At 39.8% G+C, this 19925-nt stretch overlaps 1 protein-coding gene across 3 annotated transcripts in view; it reads right to left on the bottom strand.

Moving 5' to 3' along the window:
- Positions 1-19925, bottom strand: part of FMN1 (formin 1) — a gene marked incomplete at both ends in the record, with an annotated part of 376429 nt that overhangs the window by 235526 nt on the left and 120978 nt on the right. For all 3 annotated transcript variants that reach the window (XM_084239702.1, XM_084239703.1, XM_084239704.1), the window contains one exon: positions 10376-10437. In XM_084239702.1, the coding sequence (XP_084095828.1) occupies positions 10376-10437 (62 nt within the window). The remainder of the gene's footprint in view (positions 1-10375; positions 10438-19925) is intronic.

Below are 19925 nucleotides of genomic sequence, written 5' to 3'. Positions count from 1 at the left end.
AGCTCCAGGCGCCATTAAAGAGAGCCCCGCCCCCCAGGAGGAGACCAGCACCAGCACACAGCCCCGGCCGCCCGGTAAGCTTGCGCAGAAAGCAGCGCGCTGATCCAGATCGGATCGCAGCTGCCCAGGTCCCCGCGCCTGCGACCTAGGCTTGCGGGGAGACCAAGGAGGCCCTCCCTCCTTGAGCAGGAACAAGGCGCCCAGGCAGGGAAGCGGGATTCAAAAGGCGCCATTCCCGCGCCACTGATCTGGGCTACAGCCCGCGTCCTGGAACTGAGGGCTTTGGAACTGAGACCCGGGGCACGAAATTAGGGGCGTGGGTTCCCCACAACGGTGGGGCACAAGGCAGACACAGCACCCCAAAGCCGTTGAGGTGTACCCTACCATCCCCGCTCTGCTCCCTGTCCCACGGGGTGGAAAATCAGCTCCCCAAGGACTCTAGGAGAGATCTCTGGCGCCACCTAGCGACTTGAAGCCAGCAGAGGTTCCTGAAGGAGCTAGTGGCCAGCTGGGGAGTTAGCCCACACCCGGCCCCTTCCGAACAAGTAGTCTGAGCCCACAGGGAGAGCGAGCACCCACAGCCGGGGCAGACCAGGCGCGCAGAAGAGTGTGCCTGAGACCAGACGCGCAGGGAGTGTGTCCCACATCACCATTTTAGAACAGGGACATTTCTTCAGTAAAGACTACCTGCAGAAGGCTTCCTCAGGAGCCAGAGGTGAGCGGGGGAAGTTCGCCCACGCCAGACCCCCTCTGGCCTGCAGTCCAAGCCCAGAGGGGGAGCAGGAACCCACCGCCGGGGCAGACCAGGCGCACAGGGGAGTGTGTCCCAACATCGGCATTTTAGAACAGGGACCTTTCTCCAGTAAAGACTGCTTGAAACTGACAGATGACTCCTGGAGGAACCAGAGGGGAGCAGAGAAGCCCACCCAAGATGCCGGCCAGTCCCAACAACACAGTGTCCCAACGCATACAGCAAATTAGAAAACAGACAGTAGGGAGGAGAAGAACCACACACAACCTAGCAACTCTCCAGAGAAAAAGCACACCACAAAAAGAAAACCAGCCCCCAGATTGCAACGACAATAACTTGGAAGAATTTCTGAGCCTTCCAGAAAGAGAATTTAAAATTGCCGTGATTAAAAAACTGACAGAAGTCATAAAGGAAAACAATGATAAGGGAAAAATAATCAATGATCAGAAGAATGCAATTGAGTCCCTAGAGAGGGAAAACAATGGTCAGAAGAAAGAAATTGAGTCCCTAAAGAGGGAAGTAAAAGAAATGCAGGAGATCAAAGAATTAATGGAAGAACTAAAGAATTCTGGGAAAAGCAATGAAAGCAGAATAGATGAAATGGAAGAACGAATAAGTAATCTTGAAGACACAGAAATAAAAAGAACCAAAACAGAAAAGGAAAGAGAAGTACGAAGGAAAAAGAACGAGGAAAGACTTCGGGAACTATCTGACTCCATGAGGAAAGGAAATATAAGAGTTATAGGAATACCAGAAGGAGAGGAGAGAGATGTAGGAACAGAGAAAATATTCAAAGAGATAATTGAAGAGAACTTCCCAAATGTGAAGAAGGAGCTGAAAATTGATATACAAGAAGCAAGAAGAACACCAAACTTCCACGACGAAAGGAAAAATACAGCAAGACACATAATAGTAAAGCTCCCAAGAATCCAGGACAAGGAAAAAATAATGAAGCTGGCAAGAGGGAAGAAACAGATAACATTCAAAGGAAAACCAATCAGGCTGACATCAGACTTCTCCGAAGAAACACTACGGGCAAGGAGAGAGTGGAGGGACATAGTCAACAGACTCCAAGAAAACAGATGCCAACCAAGAATACTCTATCCCGCAAAGCTCTCATTCCTCTTTGAAGAGAGAATATGGACCTTCCCAGACAAACAGAAACTCCGGAATTTCATTGCAACTAAACCCACACTCCAAAAAATACTACAAGGAGTCCTAAAGCCAGAACCTAAGAGGGACGAATAACAATGAAAGAAGGCCAAAAAAAAAAAAGTTATTAAAAGAATAAATAAATAAAATCAAAGGAAAGACAAACACAATAGCAAATACAGATGTTAACATATCAATATTAACTCTAAATGTAAATGGACTAAACTCTTCAATAAAAAGACACAGAGTTGCAGCCTGGATTAAGAAACAAAACCCAACCTTTTGCTGTCTCCAGGAAACACATTTAGCTACAAAAGATAAAAATAGGCTCAAAGTTAAAGGATGGAAAACAATCCTACAAGCAAATGGACCAAAAAAGAAAGCAGGAACAGCTATACTTATATCAGATAAAACAGATTTCAAACTCAAAAAGATAAAAAGAGACCCCAATGGTCACTACATTATGATCAAGGGGACAATACTTCAAGAAGAAATAACACTCATTAACATATACTCACCAAACGAAGGAGCACCAAAATATATCAGACAACTGTTGTCCTCTCTGAAAACAGACATCAGAGAAAACACATACGTAGTGGGAGACTTCAACACACCACTATCAACAATGGATAGATCAACAAGACAAAAAATAAGTAAAGAAACCAAAGCTCTAAATAAGGACCTAGAGCAATTGGGCTTAACAGACATCTATAGAACACTAAACCCCAAAAAAACGGAGTACACATTTTTCACAAGCGCACACGGATCATTCTCCAGGATCGATCACATACTGGGGCACAAGACAAACATCAACAGATACACCAAGATTGAAATCATATCAACCATCTTTTCTGACCATGAAGGCATCAAACTAGAAATAAACCATAAAAAGAAGGCAAGGAACTTTCCTACCTCATGGAGATTAAAAACCACACTACTGGAAGACCACTGGACTAATGAGGAGATCAAAGAAGAAATTAAAAAATTTTTTGAATTGAACGACAAGGAGGACACCAATATCCTAAATGTATGGGATGCAGCAAAAGCAGTAATAAGAGGAAAATATATAGCAATAGAAGCTCACATCAAGAAACAAGAAAGAACGCAAAGAAACAACCTAATCTCGAAGCTCAAAGATCTAGAAAAAGAACAACAAAAAAACCCCAAAACCAGTAGAAGAAAAGAAATAATAAAAACCAAAGCAGAAATAAATGAAATTGAAACTAAAAAAACAATCCAAAAGATCAATGAAACCAAGAGCTGGTTCTTTGAAAAAATCAATAAAATAGACAAACCCCTAGCCAGGCTCACAAAGGAAAAAAGGGAGAAAGCACAAATAAACAGGATCATCAATGAAAGAGGAGAAATCACAACGGACACAGCAGAAATCAAAAGAATAATCAGTAACTACTATGAACAGTTATATGGAAACAAGTTTAACAATCTAGAGGAGATGGACAAATTCCTACAACTCTACAATCACCCAAAGCTAGATAAAGAAGAAATAGAACACCTAAACAGACCAATTACAATTAGTGAAATTGAAATGGTAATCAAAAACCTCCCCAAAAACAAAAGCCCAGGACCTGATGGATTTACAAATGAATTCTACCAAACATTCAGAGACGAATTAGTGCCTATCCTTCACAAACTCTTCCAAAAAATTGAGAAGGAAGGGACAATACCAAACACGTTTTATGAAGCCAACATTACACTAATACCAAAACCGAATAAGGACAACACAAAAAAGGAAAACTATAGGCCAATCTCCTTAATGAACACTGATGCAAAAATCCTCAATAAAATTTTAGCTATCAGAATCCAACAATGTATCCATAAGATAATTCACCACGACCAAGTAGGATTCATTCCAGGGACACAAGGATGGTTTAACATCCGAAAATCAATCAATGTTATCCAACACATCAACAAAAAGAAATATAAAAACCATATGATAATATCAATAGATGCTGAGAAAGCTTTCGACAAAGTGCAACACCCATTCATGATAAAAGCCCTTGAAATTCTTGGGATACAAGGAACATACCTCAACATCATAAAGGCCATCTATGACAAGCCAACAGCCAGTATCATTCTCAATGGTGAAAAGCTGAAAGCAATTCCATTAAGATCTGGAACAAGACAAGGATGTCCACTCTCACCACTGCTTTTCAATATAATACTGGAAGTCCTAGCCAGGGCAATAAGACAAGAGAAAGACATCCAAGGAATCCAAATAGGAACAGAAGAAGTCAAACTATCACTATTTGCAGATGATATGATATTATACATAGAGAACCCCAAAAACTCCATAGAAAAGCTAATTCAACTCATCAATCAGTTCAGTAAAGTGGCAGGATACAAAATCAACACGCAAAAGTCAGTAGCCTTCCTATACACAAACAATAAATCTGAAGAAGAAGAAATCAAAAAAACCATCCCTTTTGTTACTGAAACAAAAAAAATCAAATATTTGGGAATAAATCTAACAAAAGAGGTAAAGGACCTATACAAAGAAAACTATAAAACACTGTTAAAAGAAATAGAAGAAGACACAAAGAAATGGAGAGACATCCCCTGCTCATGGATTGGAAGAATAAACATTATTAAAATGGCCATCCTTCCAAAAGCAATATACAGATTCAATGCTATTCCAATCAAAATTTCAATGTCATTCTTCAAAGAAATAGAGCAATTATTGATGAAATTCATATGGAATCACGAAAAACCCTGAATAGCCAAAGCTCTCCTGAAAAAAAAAGAAGGGAATGGAGGCATCACACTCCCAGACTTCAAACTATACTACAAAGCCATAATCATCAAAACTGCATGGTATTGGAACAAGAACAGACATACAGACCAATGGAATCGAATAGAAAATCCAGAAATAAATCCACAGATTTATGGTCAACTAATCTTTGACAAAGGAGCAAAGAATATGCATTGGAGCAAAGAAAGTTTGTTCAATAAATGGTGCTGGGAAAACTGGGTCGCTACATGCAAAAGAATGAAGCTTGACCACTACCTCACACCATACACAAAAATCAACTCAAAATGGATTAAAGAACTAGACATAAGACCTGAAACCATAAAATATATAGAAGGAAATATAGGCGAAACACTACGTGATTTGCACATCAAAGACATCTTTACAGACACATCACCCAAAGCAGTGATAGTGAAGGCAAAGATAAACAGCTGGGACTACATCAAATTAAAGAGCTTCTGCACAGCAAAAGAGACAATAACAAAAACAAAGAGAAACCCCACCAACTGGGAGAACATTTTTGCACACAACACTAATGATAAAGGACTGATCACAAAAATCTGCAAAGAGCTGATGAGACTCAACAACAACAAAGAAAATAATCCAGTCAAAAAATGGGCAGAAGAGCTAAAAAGAAACTTCTCTGAAGAGGAAATGCAAATGGCCAACAGGCATATGAAAAAATGTTCAACATCACTTGTCATCAGGGAAATGCAAATCAAAACTACCATGAGATACCATCTTACACCAGTGAGAATGGCACATATTAAAAAAACTAGCAACAACAAATGTTGGCGAGGGTGTGGAGAAAAAGGAACTCTTCTGCACTGTTGGTGGGAGTGCAAACTGGTCCAACCACTGTGGAAAGCTGTGTGGAGATTTCTGGACCTACTAAACATAGAGCTTCCATATGATCCAGCAATTCCACTCCTAGGTATTTACCCAAAGGACACAGAAACATCAATTCCAAAGAACACCTGCACCCCTATGTTTATAGCAGCACTGTTTACAATAGCTAAGCTTTGGAAACAACCCAAATGCCCAAAAATAGATGACTGGATCAAGAAGATGTGGTACATATATACCATGGAATATTACTCAGCATTCAAAAAAGATAAACACATGCAATTTGCAGCAACATGGATGGCGCTGGAAGGGATCATGCTCAGCGAAATAAGCCAAAAAGAAAAAGAAAAATACCGGATGGTCTCACTCATAGCAGGAATCTAGAAAACTTAAATAAGGGACCAGGAAAATGAATATAAGAAAGTGAAAATCAAAATCAACAAAAAACTATGAACCAGAGACACTTTTAGGGGGGCGGGGGCGGGAGGGGAGGGACTGGGGTCAGAATGGGGGGGCTGCAATTGTATGGGGAATATAACAATAAAATTTATAAAAAAAAAAAAATAATATCACCCCCAATTCTGACTGTGATCATGCAAAAGATCACCTCTATAGTGAAACATTTTGTACCACCGCTCTGACATGGGATTTCCAAATTGCCCCTAAGAAGACTCAAAAGGCAACTTTATTTTTTTGGTAGAATTAATTAATTTTAACATACGCTATAGAAGAGGAGGTCTCAACTACATTTCTACACAAGTCTGAACTTGTGCAACAGCTAACACAGGCAATATTTTCTCAAATATATGAGACCCTGAAAAGCTTAGATGCTTTTGAGAAATGAAGTTAGTAACACAGAACTACCCCAAAATGTAAAATGAGCCATATAATGCCGAGGATCATGGGGTGTTCGCAAATTCTCAGGGTAGAGTTTGCTAAACAAAGGGTACACTTAAACAAAATTAAAGGATTTTATCGTGACTACATTTTAAGTCACAAAAAATAGTGAATTTGTGGAAAATGTTTCACCAGTCACCCCTCTCCTACTGGAGATTTGAACAGAAAAGGCAACCAAGTGCTTGGAGTTTGTGGAGAAAGCGTACAAACATAAGGCACTAGGAATTGATCCACTCAAGTCATCGAAAAATCTTTGCTCTTGATCTGTAAGTTGTGACACACTTTGAATGTCTGGTGCTTGGTCCAACCCTAAGCCCTTTCTGTAGTGCAGAGTTCAACAAATGTTAGCTGCTGCAGTATATGAATGAAATGAAACACTCCATGCTCCCCCACTCACCAGCCTGGGGACTCTGGTCTAAAATGCCAACCTCCAATCACATAGTTTCATATGGTAAAGTTTCCAGTTGCTGGTGGGGAAACTGAACAAGTAAGTGACATTCCTACAAATCCATAGTCAAAAAAACAGAACAGAAAGCGGAATTTAAAGGTTGTCTATTTATTGAATTATGGCATTTCTTTAACCTTCTTGAAAACATCCCCCCCATGAAATAAATTTCTTATACATAGTGACAGGATGAATCATTTTTCTATATACCGTAAGTATGGAATCCCTCTTATTTTAACAAAGATTACTGAAGAAGTCCTGAGCCAAATGATTTCTAAGTTTCAGAAAAGGCAATTAATTTCCCAATATCGCCGTGCAGGGAGACAAACCACATATTCTGACTCAAAAACCTAAGTTCTTTCATATTTTCATCATGCATGAAATAATATTACACCCAATTCTCTGACTACAGTCAGGCAAAAGATCATCTATACAATGAAACATTTTGTACCATTTTTTATCACCTATAAGCAGATAAAGAAAATTGAATAGGCACAAAAGGCTGCCAAGGGAAACCACACATAAAGAAACAAACACCAAAGCTCAGCTCCCCACCCATTATCTCCCACTGGTCCTGTGACAACAGATCTGACTATGTTACTTTGTGGAATAAAACAGTTAGAGATGATATTCAGTGAGTGCCCACAAGCCTAGCCAGGTTAGGTTACTACCTGTTTTACAAACTGCTTCTCTTTTGTTTGGTTGGTATTGCTGCCAATCCAATTATTTTCTACATCTCCAGGTGAACAGGGGTTACATTAAAACTTAGAGGGGCTATGCATGAAAAATGACCCAGACTTGGGACAGTGGCATGCTGGAACACATGGTCCAGTCGAAGCAAACATTTGCCAATTAACACCAGCAGGTTGAAGTCCTGCAGGAAAATAATCCCACTATTGCTGGATTATCCAATTTCTTTTTTTCTTAAGAAGCTAGAAATCTATAAATTATACTTAAATATAAATCCATAATTATAGATTTTAATTTATTTAATTGAAAATTTTAATTAAATCTTCATTTAATTAAAAATAAATCCATAATTTATGCTTTTACATAAAACACCTAAGTCTAAAAATGTTTATTCTATTCAGTCTTTAAATGCTGTGTTCACCAACAACATGCTTCGCTAAGCCAGGTCAGGTATGAGAGTTGCTAGTTTTCTGTTCAGAGTTGACAAGTCTGTGCCTGCTGGAATCTTTTCAAACTACAGTCAACTGTATAAATCGGATACACTGTCCCCTCCCTGAGGGCAGTAAAGCATTATGGCCTTGGAGTAATAACAACTAGGTGTACTTCATAAATGGATTAAAAAAATTTAAGCTTTCTAATAGCATACAAAAATCAGACAACTCTTCGAGGGATATTTAAAGTTAAAAAAAAATATGGTCTAGTTAAGAATATTTTTTACTTTTTTACTATTGCTACTTACACGTTGGGTCTAACCCGTATTTTAAATGGAGATAACCTTCCATTTATTCTTCAATTTCCCATTTCCAACCTTTTATTTGAGATGTAAGGTCTTAGGACTTCTGTGGCCGATGACCCAGGATAATATATGTACTAGGTGCAGAACAAAACGCAGCACAAAAAAAAGATCTCAAAAGTTGGAAGCTCCTATTTTTACAGTCAAGTGAGCTGTCAACGTGCTTGCAGAGGTGGTCTACAACTTGGAAAAAATTAGTGTTAACAAAGCTGAGCTGGCACACTGAACTTCCACTGACAGAATCGCTTCTGTACCTGTCCACTTTAGCAATGTGCTTCTTAAATTAATCCCCACTGCAGCTCCTCTGAGAGAGCTGGAACTCTTGTCTACACCAGAACAAAGAAAAAGAAAGAGAAGTCTCTGTAGAGTATTTTGCAGTGAAGGAGATAAGAGCCTCCACCTCTCTTCTCTCCTAGGAGACAGAGGAACTGTTATAGGGCAGCCCCGATAAAAACGGGGTGCCTGACAGTGGGTCCTCACCCGCGCTTAAAAGGACTTATCAATGCTCTACTACAGGCACACGTGAAAGGTTAATAAAAGGTTTATTTACAAGGGAAGGGGAAATGAGGAAATGTACAGCTCAGGGAGGAAAGTGGGAGATAAAGTTTTAAGTGAGTCCTACCCGATCCGCCGATCAGGAATCCCAAAATGGCGCTCTGAGAGCTGGCCACAAGCCAGGAGCCGTGAAGCCAGGAAGCAAGTGATAGTGAGCCACCCCAAGGCCCACGTGTTTGGTTTTTATATCCAACCTGGCTGCCCAACTCCACCCTCAGGTCCCAGCCACCCTCCCTTTGGTGGTGATGGGATTTGTCTTTCCCAATGTCCTGATGGCTTTAGTCTGGAGTGGGGGTGGAGTCCACAAAGCCTGTATGGGATTAGCTCAGGACATCCTTTCCCCCTAACAATTCCCCCCTTTCACGGACATCATTTCCCCCAACAGTACTTTTCCACTTTTTAGTTTCTTTGTGAAATGGCCACATTCCCACCTCAGACGAACTTAGTTTAATCTCCCCTGAAACTGAGATGGATGGGGATGCTCGAATTTATACGCATGCGATTTAGTTAGTGATCGTTTTGCTACTTGCAATGGCTTCATGTATAGTCTACTACACTGTTAGGTTAATTTTTTTTCTTTGTTTTTTTGTATTTTCTTTTAATTATTTTTTTTTATTTTATATATTTTTTACATCATTTTTCATTTTTGCCCATTTTAAAAGCCCATGGTCACATATTGAATGACAAGAAGAGCATTCAGTGCACAATTCATTAAATTAGCAAGAAATGAGTTAGCAGGAAATAAGCAACAGGTTTTATTTAAACGTTGCTATTGTCATCCCTTTAGGCAATAGGATTAACCCAGGCATCAGGAGACTAGAATCAGTGCCTGATTCAATATTTAGTTCTTTGAAATTGAGTCAGACACTCCTATAACAGGCACTGCAAGCAAAGAGCAAACATAAGAGAATGACAATCAGATAGTGGGAAGCAGGAAACGATCCCTTGGTTTTTCTGAGTTTCACAAAGGAAGACCAATTCAATCCTTTCCAAGAACCCCCTGGGAATATGGAATGGAATGCTCATCCTCCTCCAAGGGCCCCTTCCATAAGTGCCTTAATCTGTATGACCTCATATTGCAGGGATGTGCAGAGACACAGACGAGAACATGCAGTGGGAGCTACACAAAATCATCTACACACTGCATAGGAAAAATAACTTTTTAAATAATTTTATAAACAACAAAAATTCAGATACTCTATCTTCTTGTCCACCCTGCAACTAAAACCATCATTTCTCCATTCAAATCATTTCCCCAATCAAATGTAGTTGTGTTATTTTTTTAAAATAGGAATTCACTTTTATCAACAATGGAGTCAAAGGATTTCGTTCCCCACATAAAAGCAGTGCTCTATGGCAGGAGCAAGCAGCCAATGCCATGTGAGTAGGCCTCAAGAAAAGAGGACTATTTACGTGTACATGAGAAAACGAAGTGTTAATCTCACACATAGCCAGTTCAGTGGAGTTAAAGAAATATACCTGCAGGTTTTCAATTTCTTCTTTGTGCTCCCTCTTCAAGTGTAAGATAGCAGCTTGGTATTCTGTAAAAATCACACACAAAAAAATCTGATTACAAAGAAGTACAAAAATTATGCACAAAATTCAAGTGAGCACCTCCCAGAATCCGGAGGCTCTCCTAGGAGTCAACTAGTAAATAAATGCCAGTTTGACATGAACCTGCCAAGAGAGGTTGAAAATGGGGCATGTTAGGATAAGCAGCTCAGGATAGAAGGGAGATTTCCTTCCATTTAGCAAACCCTAAATTATGGGAAGCCCCAAATGAAGCACATAGGATAGGGTTAAACAAACAAAAAAGCATGATGAGTGTTACTGATAAAGAGTGGGCCAGGCGCTTTGTCTTTAGGGAGGAGTCGGAAGCTAACGCCCCACAGAGAACAAATACAGATGTGTTAAGAGCAGACACACAGGAAATCAAAGAAAACTTTCTATGTGAGATCACAGAACTCTATTTTTAACTCTGCTTCCAAAAAAAAAAAAAAAAATCTCCATTTGAATGCAGGCACCTAGGGCTGATTTTAATCTTGAGATCACTTCAGAAAGTGAAGACCATTTGTCATTTGTATGAGACAATCTAAGGTGAGTTAAGGTTGAAAAGGACAAAAATAAATTTCTGGTCCAATTTTAGTCTGAGTCTAATAATGTTTATTCCAACAGTAAGTCCCAAGAGTACACAGGAACTGTAGCCAACCACTGAAATGACCATCCTACTGCCTAAGTATGAAGCAGTCAGAGCTTTATTTTCTGCAGGACAGTTAAGCATGAGTGAGTGTGTGTGTGTGTGTGTGTGTGTGTGTGTAAGGGGGAGGAGGAGAGGGATCACAGAACTCTACAGGCTGCAGCAATCCACAAAGCAAAATGCATTGAGAAATCATTTTTGTGTCATTAACTATTTTTTATTTTACAAATGTATTTGGGGTGGTAGGTATAAGTAAGAAAGCAGCCAGATATCATTCAAAAATCTGTGAAAGGGCAGATTATTTCTGCAAGTGGATTTCAGAAATCAGGCATGGAAGTTTAGGTTTCAAATCAAAGTGGATGAGGGAACTCTTTGTATAGCCTTAAAAGGACAGGAGTGTTGCTGTCAGTAATTATGACCAGCCACAGGGCTGCTCTGACGGGGAATGCGCTTGCCCTGCGCTGGGAATTCAGCAATGAGCTCTGTGGGAGGGACACCCAAACCGTACCTGGAATCAAGCCACTTCCAGGCACCACCTTTTCCCTGGGCCTAGTGACCAACTCACTAGCACAGGGGCATGGAGTGGCCACTGCTGCAGGTCATCACAGATAGGAGCTTCTCTCGATGTACTGGTACAGGTAACATTATTCAGGGCTACGTCTCAGGAACTGTTCTAAGAACCCCACACAGAATCCCTCATGCCATCCTGACACCACATATCCTATCAAAGGAGAAACTGAGGTGCACAGGTTGGTTGAACGACTATCCCCAACCCACGAGTTAGCAAGACCCAGTGATGTCAAGCAAGCCCAAAGAGCCCGTACTATCTACTCTGCAGAGTTTGTTTGCTTGTTTTCTGTTTGTATGTTATTGTTCTTATTGTTGACTAAGCATCTGGTATAACCAAATCTCAAATGCCTTAAAAGAACTTAAAAGCTGCTGGCTTTATAAATTTTGTCAACTTACAAAAAATTTCTCTCTTTTAAAGCGGAATGGGGTGTTTTCAATCACAAGGAGGTCTGATGAACCTGTGGTCAACATGAACACCGTGGGTTATAATGCTTAGTACCATCAAGTTAATGATTATGACTCATCCAACCTCCCTATAGGGATTTCTGTTGTAGTCTGCAATTTGTGGTTAAACCTGGTTTTCATTTATACTCTCACACATGTAGCCAAGCCCCTTCCCACTGCATACTGGTGTGTGTGCATATATGCATGCACCCCCACACCACTGGAAGGAATGGATTATGCACACGGTTGGGGAATTAGAACTTTTCTGATTTCCCAGGTGAATGACAACCACAGCTCTATTCCCACCCAAGGATTCTCATTTGTACCACCTGTGACCGGCACGGTCTTCGCTTTGCACTGTTACAAACATGTTACAGAACGTACCTCTCAGTATGCATTGATAGACATTAGGAAGAAAATCAAAATAGCACAAAAATTTCAAGATTTCATGAGTATTACTATTATAAGACAGTGGTCTGAGTTTGCTCCCTGAACTGACATCATCTGAAACATCTTGGAAATGCTAATTTTTCAGACTTATGCTTCTACGTCCTTTATCTTGCCCTCCAAGTGATTATGATGCATGCTAACATTTAAGAACCACTGTTTTGAGACAGTGTTTGTTTAAGCAAAGACAAAATAATTTTGTTTCAACAAGAAATTTAAAAAAATACTAAAGGTAGTATTTATGCTCCAAATTGTTATGCTTAGAATCAAGGAATTGGTCCCTAAGATAGGACATTTGGGAAAACATGCTAATTACTGACAGATGAATACAAACTCAAACTCATTCATAAAGGAATGAAGAAACTTTCCCCAACTACCTCTAACATTAATGAAAATGGAGCTGGTCATAGACGGCAGAATCACAATTTGCTTTAAGACCTAAGAATAAAATCAAACCTGAGCTCTTTAATTCATTAAGATATGAACACAAAGTGTGCAGCCAGGTCTTGGTACACAGCAGGTCCTCTATGTGGTTTCCTTGCCAGATGTCTGTAAACAATGCAGTTCACAGTAACTACTGTTTGGAAAAGGCAAAGTTGTCTTGCTGTGTGTCAGAAACTAAAGGAATATTCAAAGCCAGGGAAGTTGGGGCGAGGGGGAAGGGGGATGAATTGGGTCAAAGTCACCAGCAAGAGGTAGGGCCGCCCCAACAGTGTCAATACAACACATTCATCACATACATGATAGGAAAACCATAAGCAGGATTCTACCTCCAATTTTTTATGTTTGTCTGCTGACTGCTTTAAGCCTCACCTCTCTCTCTTCCCTCATATCCCACATCTCCAGAATCTAATTAGAAATCCCTTGACATTAGCAGGAAATATGACCCTCACCAGCCACTGTGCATAGTGGGGAATTCTAAATCCAGCCCTTCTCTCTAAACATTATAAATTTCCAAACCTTTCCCCTCTGAAGATATTCTCAGCCAGCTTGAGGGGTCCGCTTTGCTCTCCCCGAAAGTCTCATTATGCTTGTAAATAAACCTTTTCATACACTCATGTGTGTGCGTGCATGTTTGTGTGATAATGATTTTGCATCTGAGTCAAAGTTTTGGTAGAGGGTCCATCTTGCCTCTTCAAAAGAGATGAAATCATGTAGAAGTTACACGAATAATCAATGACTCTACCTATTATGTGGTTCTATCTGTGCACAGGATAGAGATGATTAGTTTCCATAACAGGAAAATTCAACATTGGACAACTGTTGGGAGAAGTCCATGAATTTAGGGATTAATAACTTTCAATACATCTCCTTGTTCAAGAATATTTATAATTTCCTCAGGAGGTATATGAAGATGCCAGTAATTAATAAGCAATGTGGAAAATCCCAGCTCTTCACCAGCTTCTCACCAGGCTAGGCAGGTCTTGGATTCCTGTGTTTAGGATCTCTATAACTTAGGCATTGAACTACGAGGTGGGTATAAGAAAGTGAACAGCACATATTTCTAACTTTAAAAATTTTCTCAGAGTGTGCATCTTGGAAAGATTTAAGAAGTTTTCAGCACTTATACTTCATCAGTAACATAGTAAGACTTCATTTTCTTTTTTTTTCCCCTCCCCCCCCCCGACTTCATTTTCTTCAATGAATTTGGTTTAGTTAAATTATTTTATATGTAGGTGTGGAAGTTGGAGCACTGTTCAGTTAATAGTCATTCATTTCTACCTCCCCTTCCAGCTTGGGGTGTAAGATCCTGGCTAGTGGAATGTGAATGGAAAAAATGCAAAAAGATTTTAATTTGCTTGCACAATTTGGTTTCCTCCTGCTATTTCACAATAGAAGAACACAATCTTCTAGATAGCCACTACTCACTCAGCTTGTGTCATGATAAAAGTCTCTTGGTACAGACCTAAACCCTAGCTACCACTGGCAGCCAAGCCCAAGTCTATGCACAGCCAGAAAGAGACAGTCTAGAACTGTAGAACCACAGCTGACCTTTACCCCTATGCCAACAAATAATGAAGTCGGACCAACCAATATAGACAGAGCAGGGCTTAGAGCAAGAAGATAAAGTGGGGTATTAAGGGGGAGGGGATCACATATTTATAACCTTAATACTCAAAAAGTGATCTCTGCAACGGAATCTTTATGTCCTGTGGTGATGGTGTAAAATAAATACAAAGGTCAACAAATTAATGACTATATCTCTTTGACTTTTACCTGGACTCCCAAAGTAAGTACACAGGACAAAGTACCATTTCACAGATGGTTTACCATGGAGAAAACAGTCAGTCATTCAATGAAATAATTCTAGCTCCTACTGCTTAGATAACTTGCCTTTTCAATTTTTCATCTTCTTTTACCCTTATTTTCAGTTCTGTTAAAGTGGATATGCTAAGAAGTCCAGAACTCCAGGAACACTGGCTTCCTCAAACTCATACTCCCTCTTCTATGCAAGATTAAAAACCAAGAAAGAATTCCAGAGGCCCATAACTGATCACAATAAAATTTAGGTTTCAACTGAAAGTACTCAATGTCTGCCACTAGGTGGCAGTCACAACACCTAGACTTGAAACTTGCCATGCAGTGGCAGAGTGATGGATTTGGTAGGTTCGGGTAGGTGGGGACGCTTTAGGGCAGACCAAAGCTGTGAAATAAACATTTTCGTTTGAGCAATGGACTAGTATGGATATGGCAGGAGTATTTCCAACCACATTTTCAAAAAGCTAAAAGTGACCCGATAAGGCTCCAGCTACAGGTTTACATTTTTCAGTCACCGCGTAAGCCTGCATAAAAATTAGATGTAAAGTATACAGCAAGAAAGTTGAAAGTCATAGGTGAGAACCAAAATAGAGTAACATCCTGGAGAAAAAGAAATAAAACAAAAGAGCCAAGTGGTGCTTTGTGCCCGAAGCGCCACTTTTGGGCCTGCTGTGTCCTAGTTCCAGAGGGAGGCAGGATGGCCTGGGTCAGATTACTCCAGGACAACAGAGCCCAAAAGGGGCCCCATTGGGCATGAAACCAGGGCTAGATTTGCTGCTTAGAAAAATGGGCAGAAGTGGAGATTCCAGGTGGTAAAGGGAAGCTAGAAGAATTTGTTGTCAACTGCAGTGGTGGGGAAGCCTTAAACAGGCATCGTTAGACATGTGTTAAGATCAAAACGTACCCAGATTTGTCCCTAGTGATTAGCTCTGAAGCATTCATATCACCAGCTTGGACTGGGAACCCCAAAGCACTGCTATAAGATCCCCTGCTGGTCTGGGAAGGAGGGGTCTTGCATAGATCAGGTGAGACAATTTCAAACAGACAAGTATAAGAAGAAGAAAAACCTGTGTGTATGTTTCTCTGTGTGTGTGTGTGTGTGTGTGTGTGTGTGTGTGTATGTAAGGCATCCTATATCTCATAAGCCTTCATACCAAACTTGTGATATATGTGGAGAAACTTAAATGTCAAGACGGATCACAAAAATCAACAAATGAACCTGAAAAGCAGTTTTTAAATGTTAGCAATGTTGGTTTTTTTTTTTTTTTTTTTAAGATTTATTTATTTATACAAGAACTAGGGTACAGGCCAGAGGTGCAGGAGGGTGAGAGAATCCACCAGAGACAGAGCGGGGAGCAGAACAGGCAGAATGACCAAAAACACTGCTGAGGAGAGTAGTGGGCAAGACAGGAGAGGTCTGCCACCCATGTGGGTATCTCCCCGGCCAGAAATTGAACCTGCGCTGCAGAGGCTGCAGACAGCCCCACAGCAGTGCGCTCAACCCACTGTGCCACTAGGGAGGTCCTTAAATGTTAGTAATGTTTACACTCCTCACCAGGATGAAAGAATATATCATACACCAAGAAAAGGCTAATAAGGAACAATAAAGAAATTTAGAAAGCTTATGATAATATTGGGTGCCTTTTATACACACACACTCTCTCTCTCTCTCTCTCTCTCTCTCTCTCTCTCTCTCTCTCTCTTAAACAATATACAAAGGAAGTCTGTGAACAGCCAAGCACATACAGAATCTAAATGTGTGATCTGAGATTATGGGGAGAGGACAGACTATTTTTTTAAAATACAGATTTCAGAAAAATAGTAAACATACTTCAAATCATATACAAAAAAAGAATCCAGTGAATTAAGACTAAATGTGAAAAGCAGAACAGAGAAAACATCGGCAGAATGGTTAGAGTATATGACAATGGAGTACAGAAAGATTTTTAAAGCAAGGCATTTTTAAAAATCTTTAAAATTCAGCTACATTAAAATTACCAACATTATGCATGATTAAAGATGCTATAGGTGGTGGGGGAGTTGTGGTGACATACATCTGAGGAAGTGTGATTATATACCTCTGATTATTTATCATCTACAGGATTATAATCCAATGTCACCTCAATTTTTAAAAGGGGTGAAATGCAGTCATTTTCAACAATACGGGAGGATGCAATTAGAAAGTGATAAGCCATCTACAGAGAAGGTATTTCTAATACAATGACTAGCAAAAGAATAGTTTCCAGAAGAAACAGGTACGAGAAACAAGAAAAGCATCCAATAGAAAAATGGACAGAAAGATAGTACATGCGTGGGGAAGGAACAGCAAATGGCAAATAAAAATATAAAAACATTCAATGGAACCTGTCGTTGGGAGAGTGCAAATTCAACTAAAATGGAATGTCTTTTAACACCCATTCAACATGGAAATATTGAAAAGTTTGCTAATACTAACTGCAGGTGAGAAGTAGTGAAAATTCCAAACTGTTGGTGGGCGTATTATTACAATCACTTTAAAGATCATTCCACTGTGTATGTTAAACATAAAGGTGCACATACATAAAACCAGAAATTCTACTGTATAGTTTAACTCCAGTGAAACATTTACACATGAAAAGAATGTTTACAAGAACACTAGGAAAACATTGTTTCCAACTCATAAAGTAGGAATAAGCTTAAAATTTCCAACAACAGCGCTAAAGGTAAATTGAGTAATACATTTATTTGAAAGGTAATATTGAGTAATACATTTATTTGAATGATACATTTATTCAAAGTGATACTATACAGACATTAAAATCAATAGTTTTATTTTTTTAAAATAATAAATTTTATTTTTATATTCCCCCATACAATTGCAAACGTCCCATTCTGACCCCAATCCTTCCCCTCCCGCCCCCCACCCCCCAAAAAGTGTCTCTGGTTCATAGTTTTCTGTTGAAAATCAATAGTTTTATACCCACATAAATACCACATAAAATTTCCATATAGATTAATCCAACAAATATAATTTTGAGAAAAAAGATGCCAAAGAAATACTCAGGAGGATGCCATTTTTATAGACTTATAAAACACATAAGTATACAACACCAGGGGATTTTTTTTTTTTATGTACGGGTAAAGAAGTACATGTGTTTAATAAGCAATTTCACATAAGTGGAAGGTAAAGGAGACATAGGAGGCTTAAAGCGTGTTTTTTAATGTTTTATTTATTAGGTTAGATGGTGAATATATCATGAACTTAAATAGTTAACATAATAGCCTTACAATATATAAAGCAAAAGCTGACAGAAATATAATATTAATTAGTCAAATGTGTGGAGATAAGACTCCTCTTTAGAAACTGATCATCAATCAAACATGATTGACACGATTATGTATACCCCACAACCCAGCAAATCAACAACATGCTTCCTTTTCAGACACTATGATATATTTGCAAGCAATGATATTTCATAGAAAAAAATCTCTCAAGAAATATCAAGGTCATGTTATGAAACAGCCCATGTTTTATATCTATAAGAAATAACAAAATTGACTAAAAGAAATAAAGATTAGGAAATCTAATTCAGCAATTTGTGAAAATAAACCAAGCACCTATGCAGTCTTATTCTAAAAATGCAAGAATATATATATTACCTGAGAAATAATTAGTGACATCTATCACATTAATAAGTTAGAGGAAAAGTCACTGTATTTCAAAATGATACAAAGTGATAGAGAAAACATATAAAGCTCAATATTCATTCTTGAAAGAACAAATCTTTTAGTTAATTTAGAATAGAAAGGAATCAGACTCAGAAAATCTACCAAGAATTTTCAGCAAACTTCAAAGGTCATGATGAAATTGTAACAGGGTGGTCCTGGAGCTGAGCAGGAAGAGAAGAAGCTGCAGAAGAGACTGAGGAAGGAAGCGGGATGGAGCCAGAAGGAGACCTGGAGGAGGCTCATGGAGCCTAGAGACACGTGAAGAAACTGTGCTTGTCTTTTGGTCGTGAACTGGGTGACACAGATGTGGGTGAGACCCGTGGGGAGGTGACCATGGCAGCTTTTATCTTGATGTTGATTTTGCTCTTTTCCTTCTGGGCTTGTCTGGTTGTTTCTTTTCTGTGGGTCCCCACTGGAAGATGCTTTAGACTTGTAGCAGGCTTTGGGGCCTTGTTCTGGGCCGATCCCATTTGGATGGAGTTTTACCCACGAGGGGACGGGTAACTTTGGGTGCTTCATTTAGAAACTAGACTCTTTGCCTTACCTGTATTGTTTCCTAGTTTTATTAAAGTTCCTTCCCATTAAAGTCTCATATGTTTTGTGTTGATGCGGCGGATGGCAGAACCCATTTAGAATAGGCAGGGTTGCGGGGTTTTGGGCTGCCCCTCTCCCTGTTCTATAACAAAACTACAAGAAGCAAAAGAGAGAATCCTCCCCCATCAGTCATATTTTCCTACATTATACTAGAGGACTAGGGATAACACAGTGAGAAAAAAAAAAATGGCATGTAAGAGAGCCAGAAAGGAAATAAAATTTGTATTCCCAGTGATGTGCCTGTTCAAATTTATACTACAATAGTGATGGAGGACAAGAGTGAAAAAAACTGGAAAGGAGGCCTTACAAGACTAAAACCTGACTCACACAGGAGGTGGGGGTGAGGGGATTAACATGATATCAACCCAGCTAGAGAAATCAAGATCCTTAGGCACCAGTGCCTTATCACAAGGCATAGGCCCAAGCAGATATCAGATGCTGTAGGGAGTGTCCTGAGCAGACCTGAGGGCAAAGATATGGAGATTGGGCCCATCCTGGAATCTCCAGTCCCTTTTGGATATTCTGCATAGTTATCCAAAATCAGCAACAAACCGAAGGCTCCCAAGAAGTGAGCCCCTCCCAAACAGAAGAGGACAATATCAGTCCTGCACAGGCTGGGGCAGCAATCCCTCTGCCACCTGGGACTATGCTGGTGCTTCTTTCACCAACTCTCTCCCTCTGCAGGGCAGCAGCCTCCTGCCTGCCTGTGACCTGCACCTGCTGGGGCTTCTCCTCACTGACCTCCCTCAATGGAAGCCGCTCTCCTCAAGGCCTGCAACCCTGCAGACCTCTCTCAGCAAACCTGTCCCT

Source organism: Talpa europaea, assembly GCF_964194135.1.
Source record: "Talpa europaea genome assembly, chromosome: 8".
Lineage (NCBI taxonomy): Eukaryota > Metazoa > Chordata > Mammalia > Eulipotyphla > Talpidae > Talpa > Talpa europaea.
This window is presented reverse-complemented; position numbering and strand designations above follow the sequence as displayed.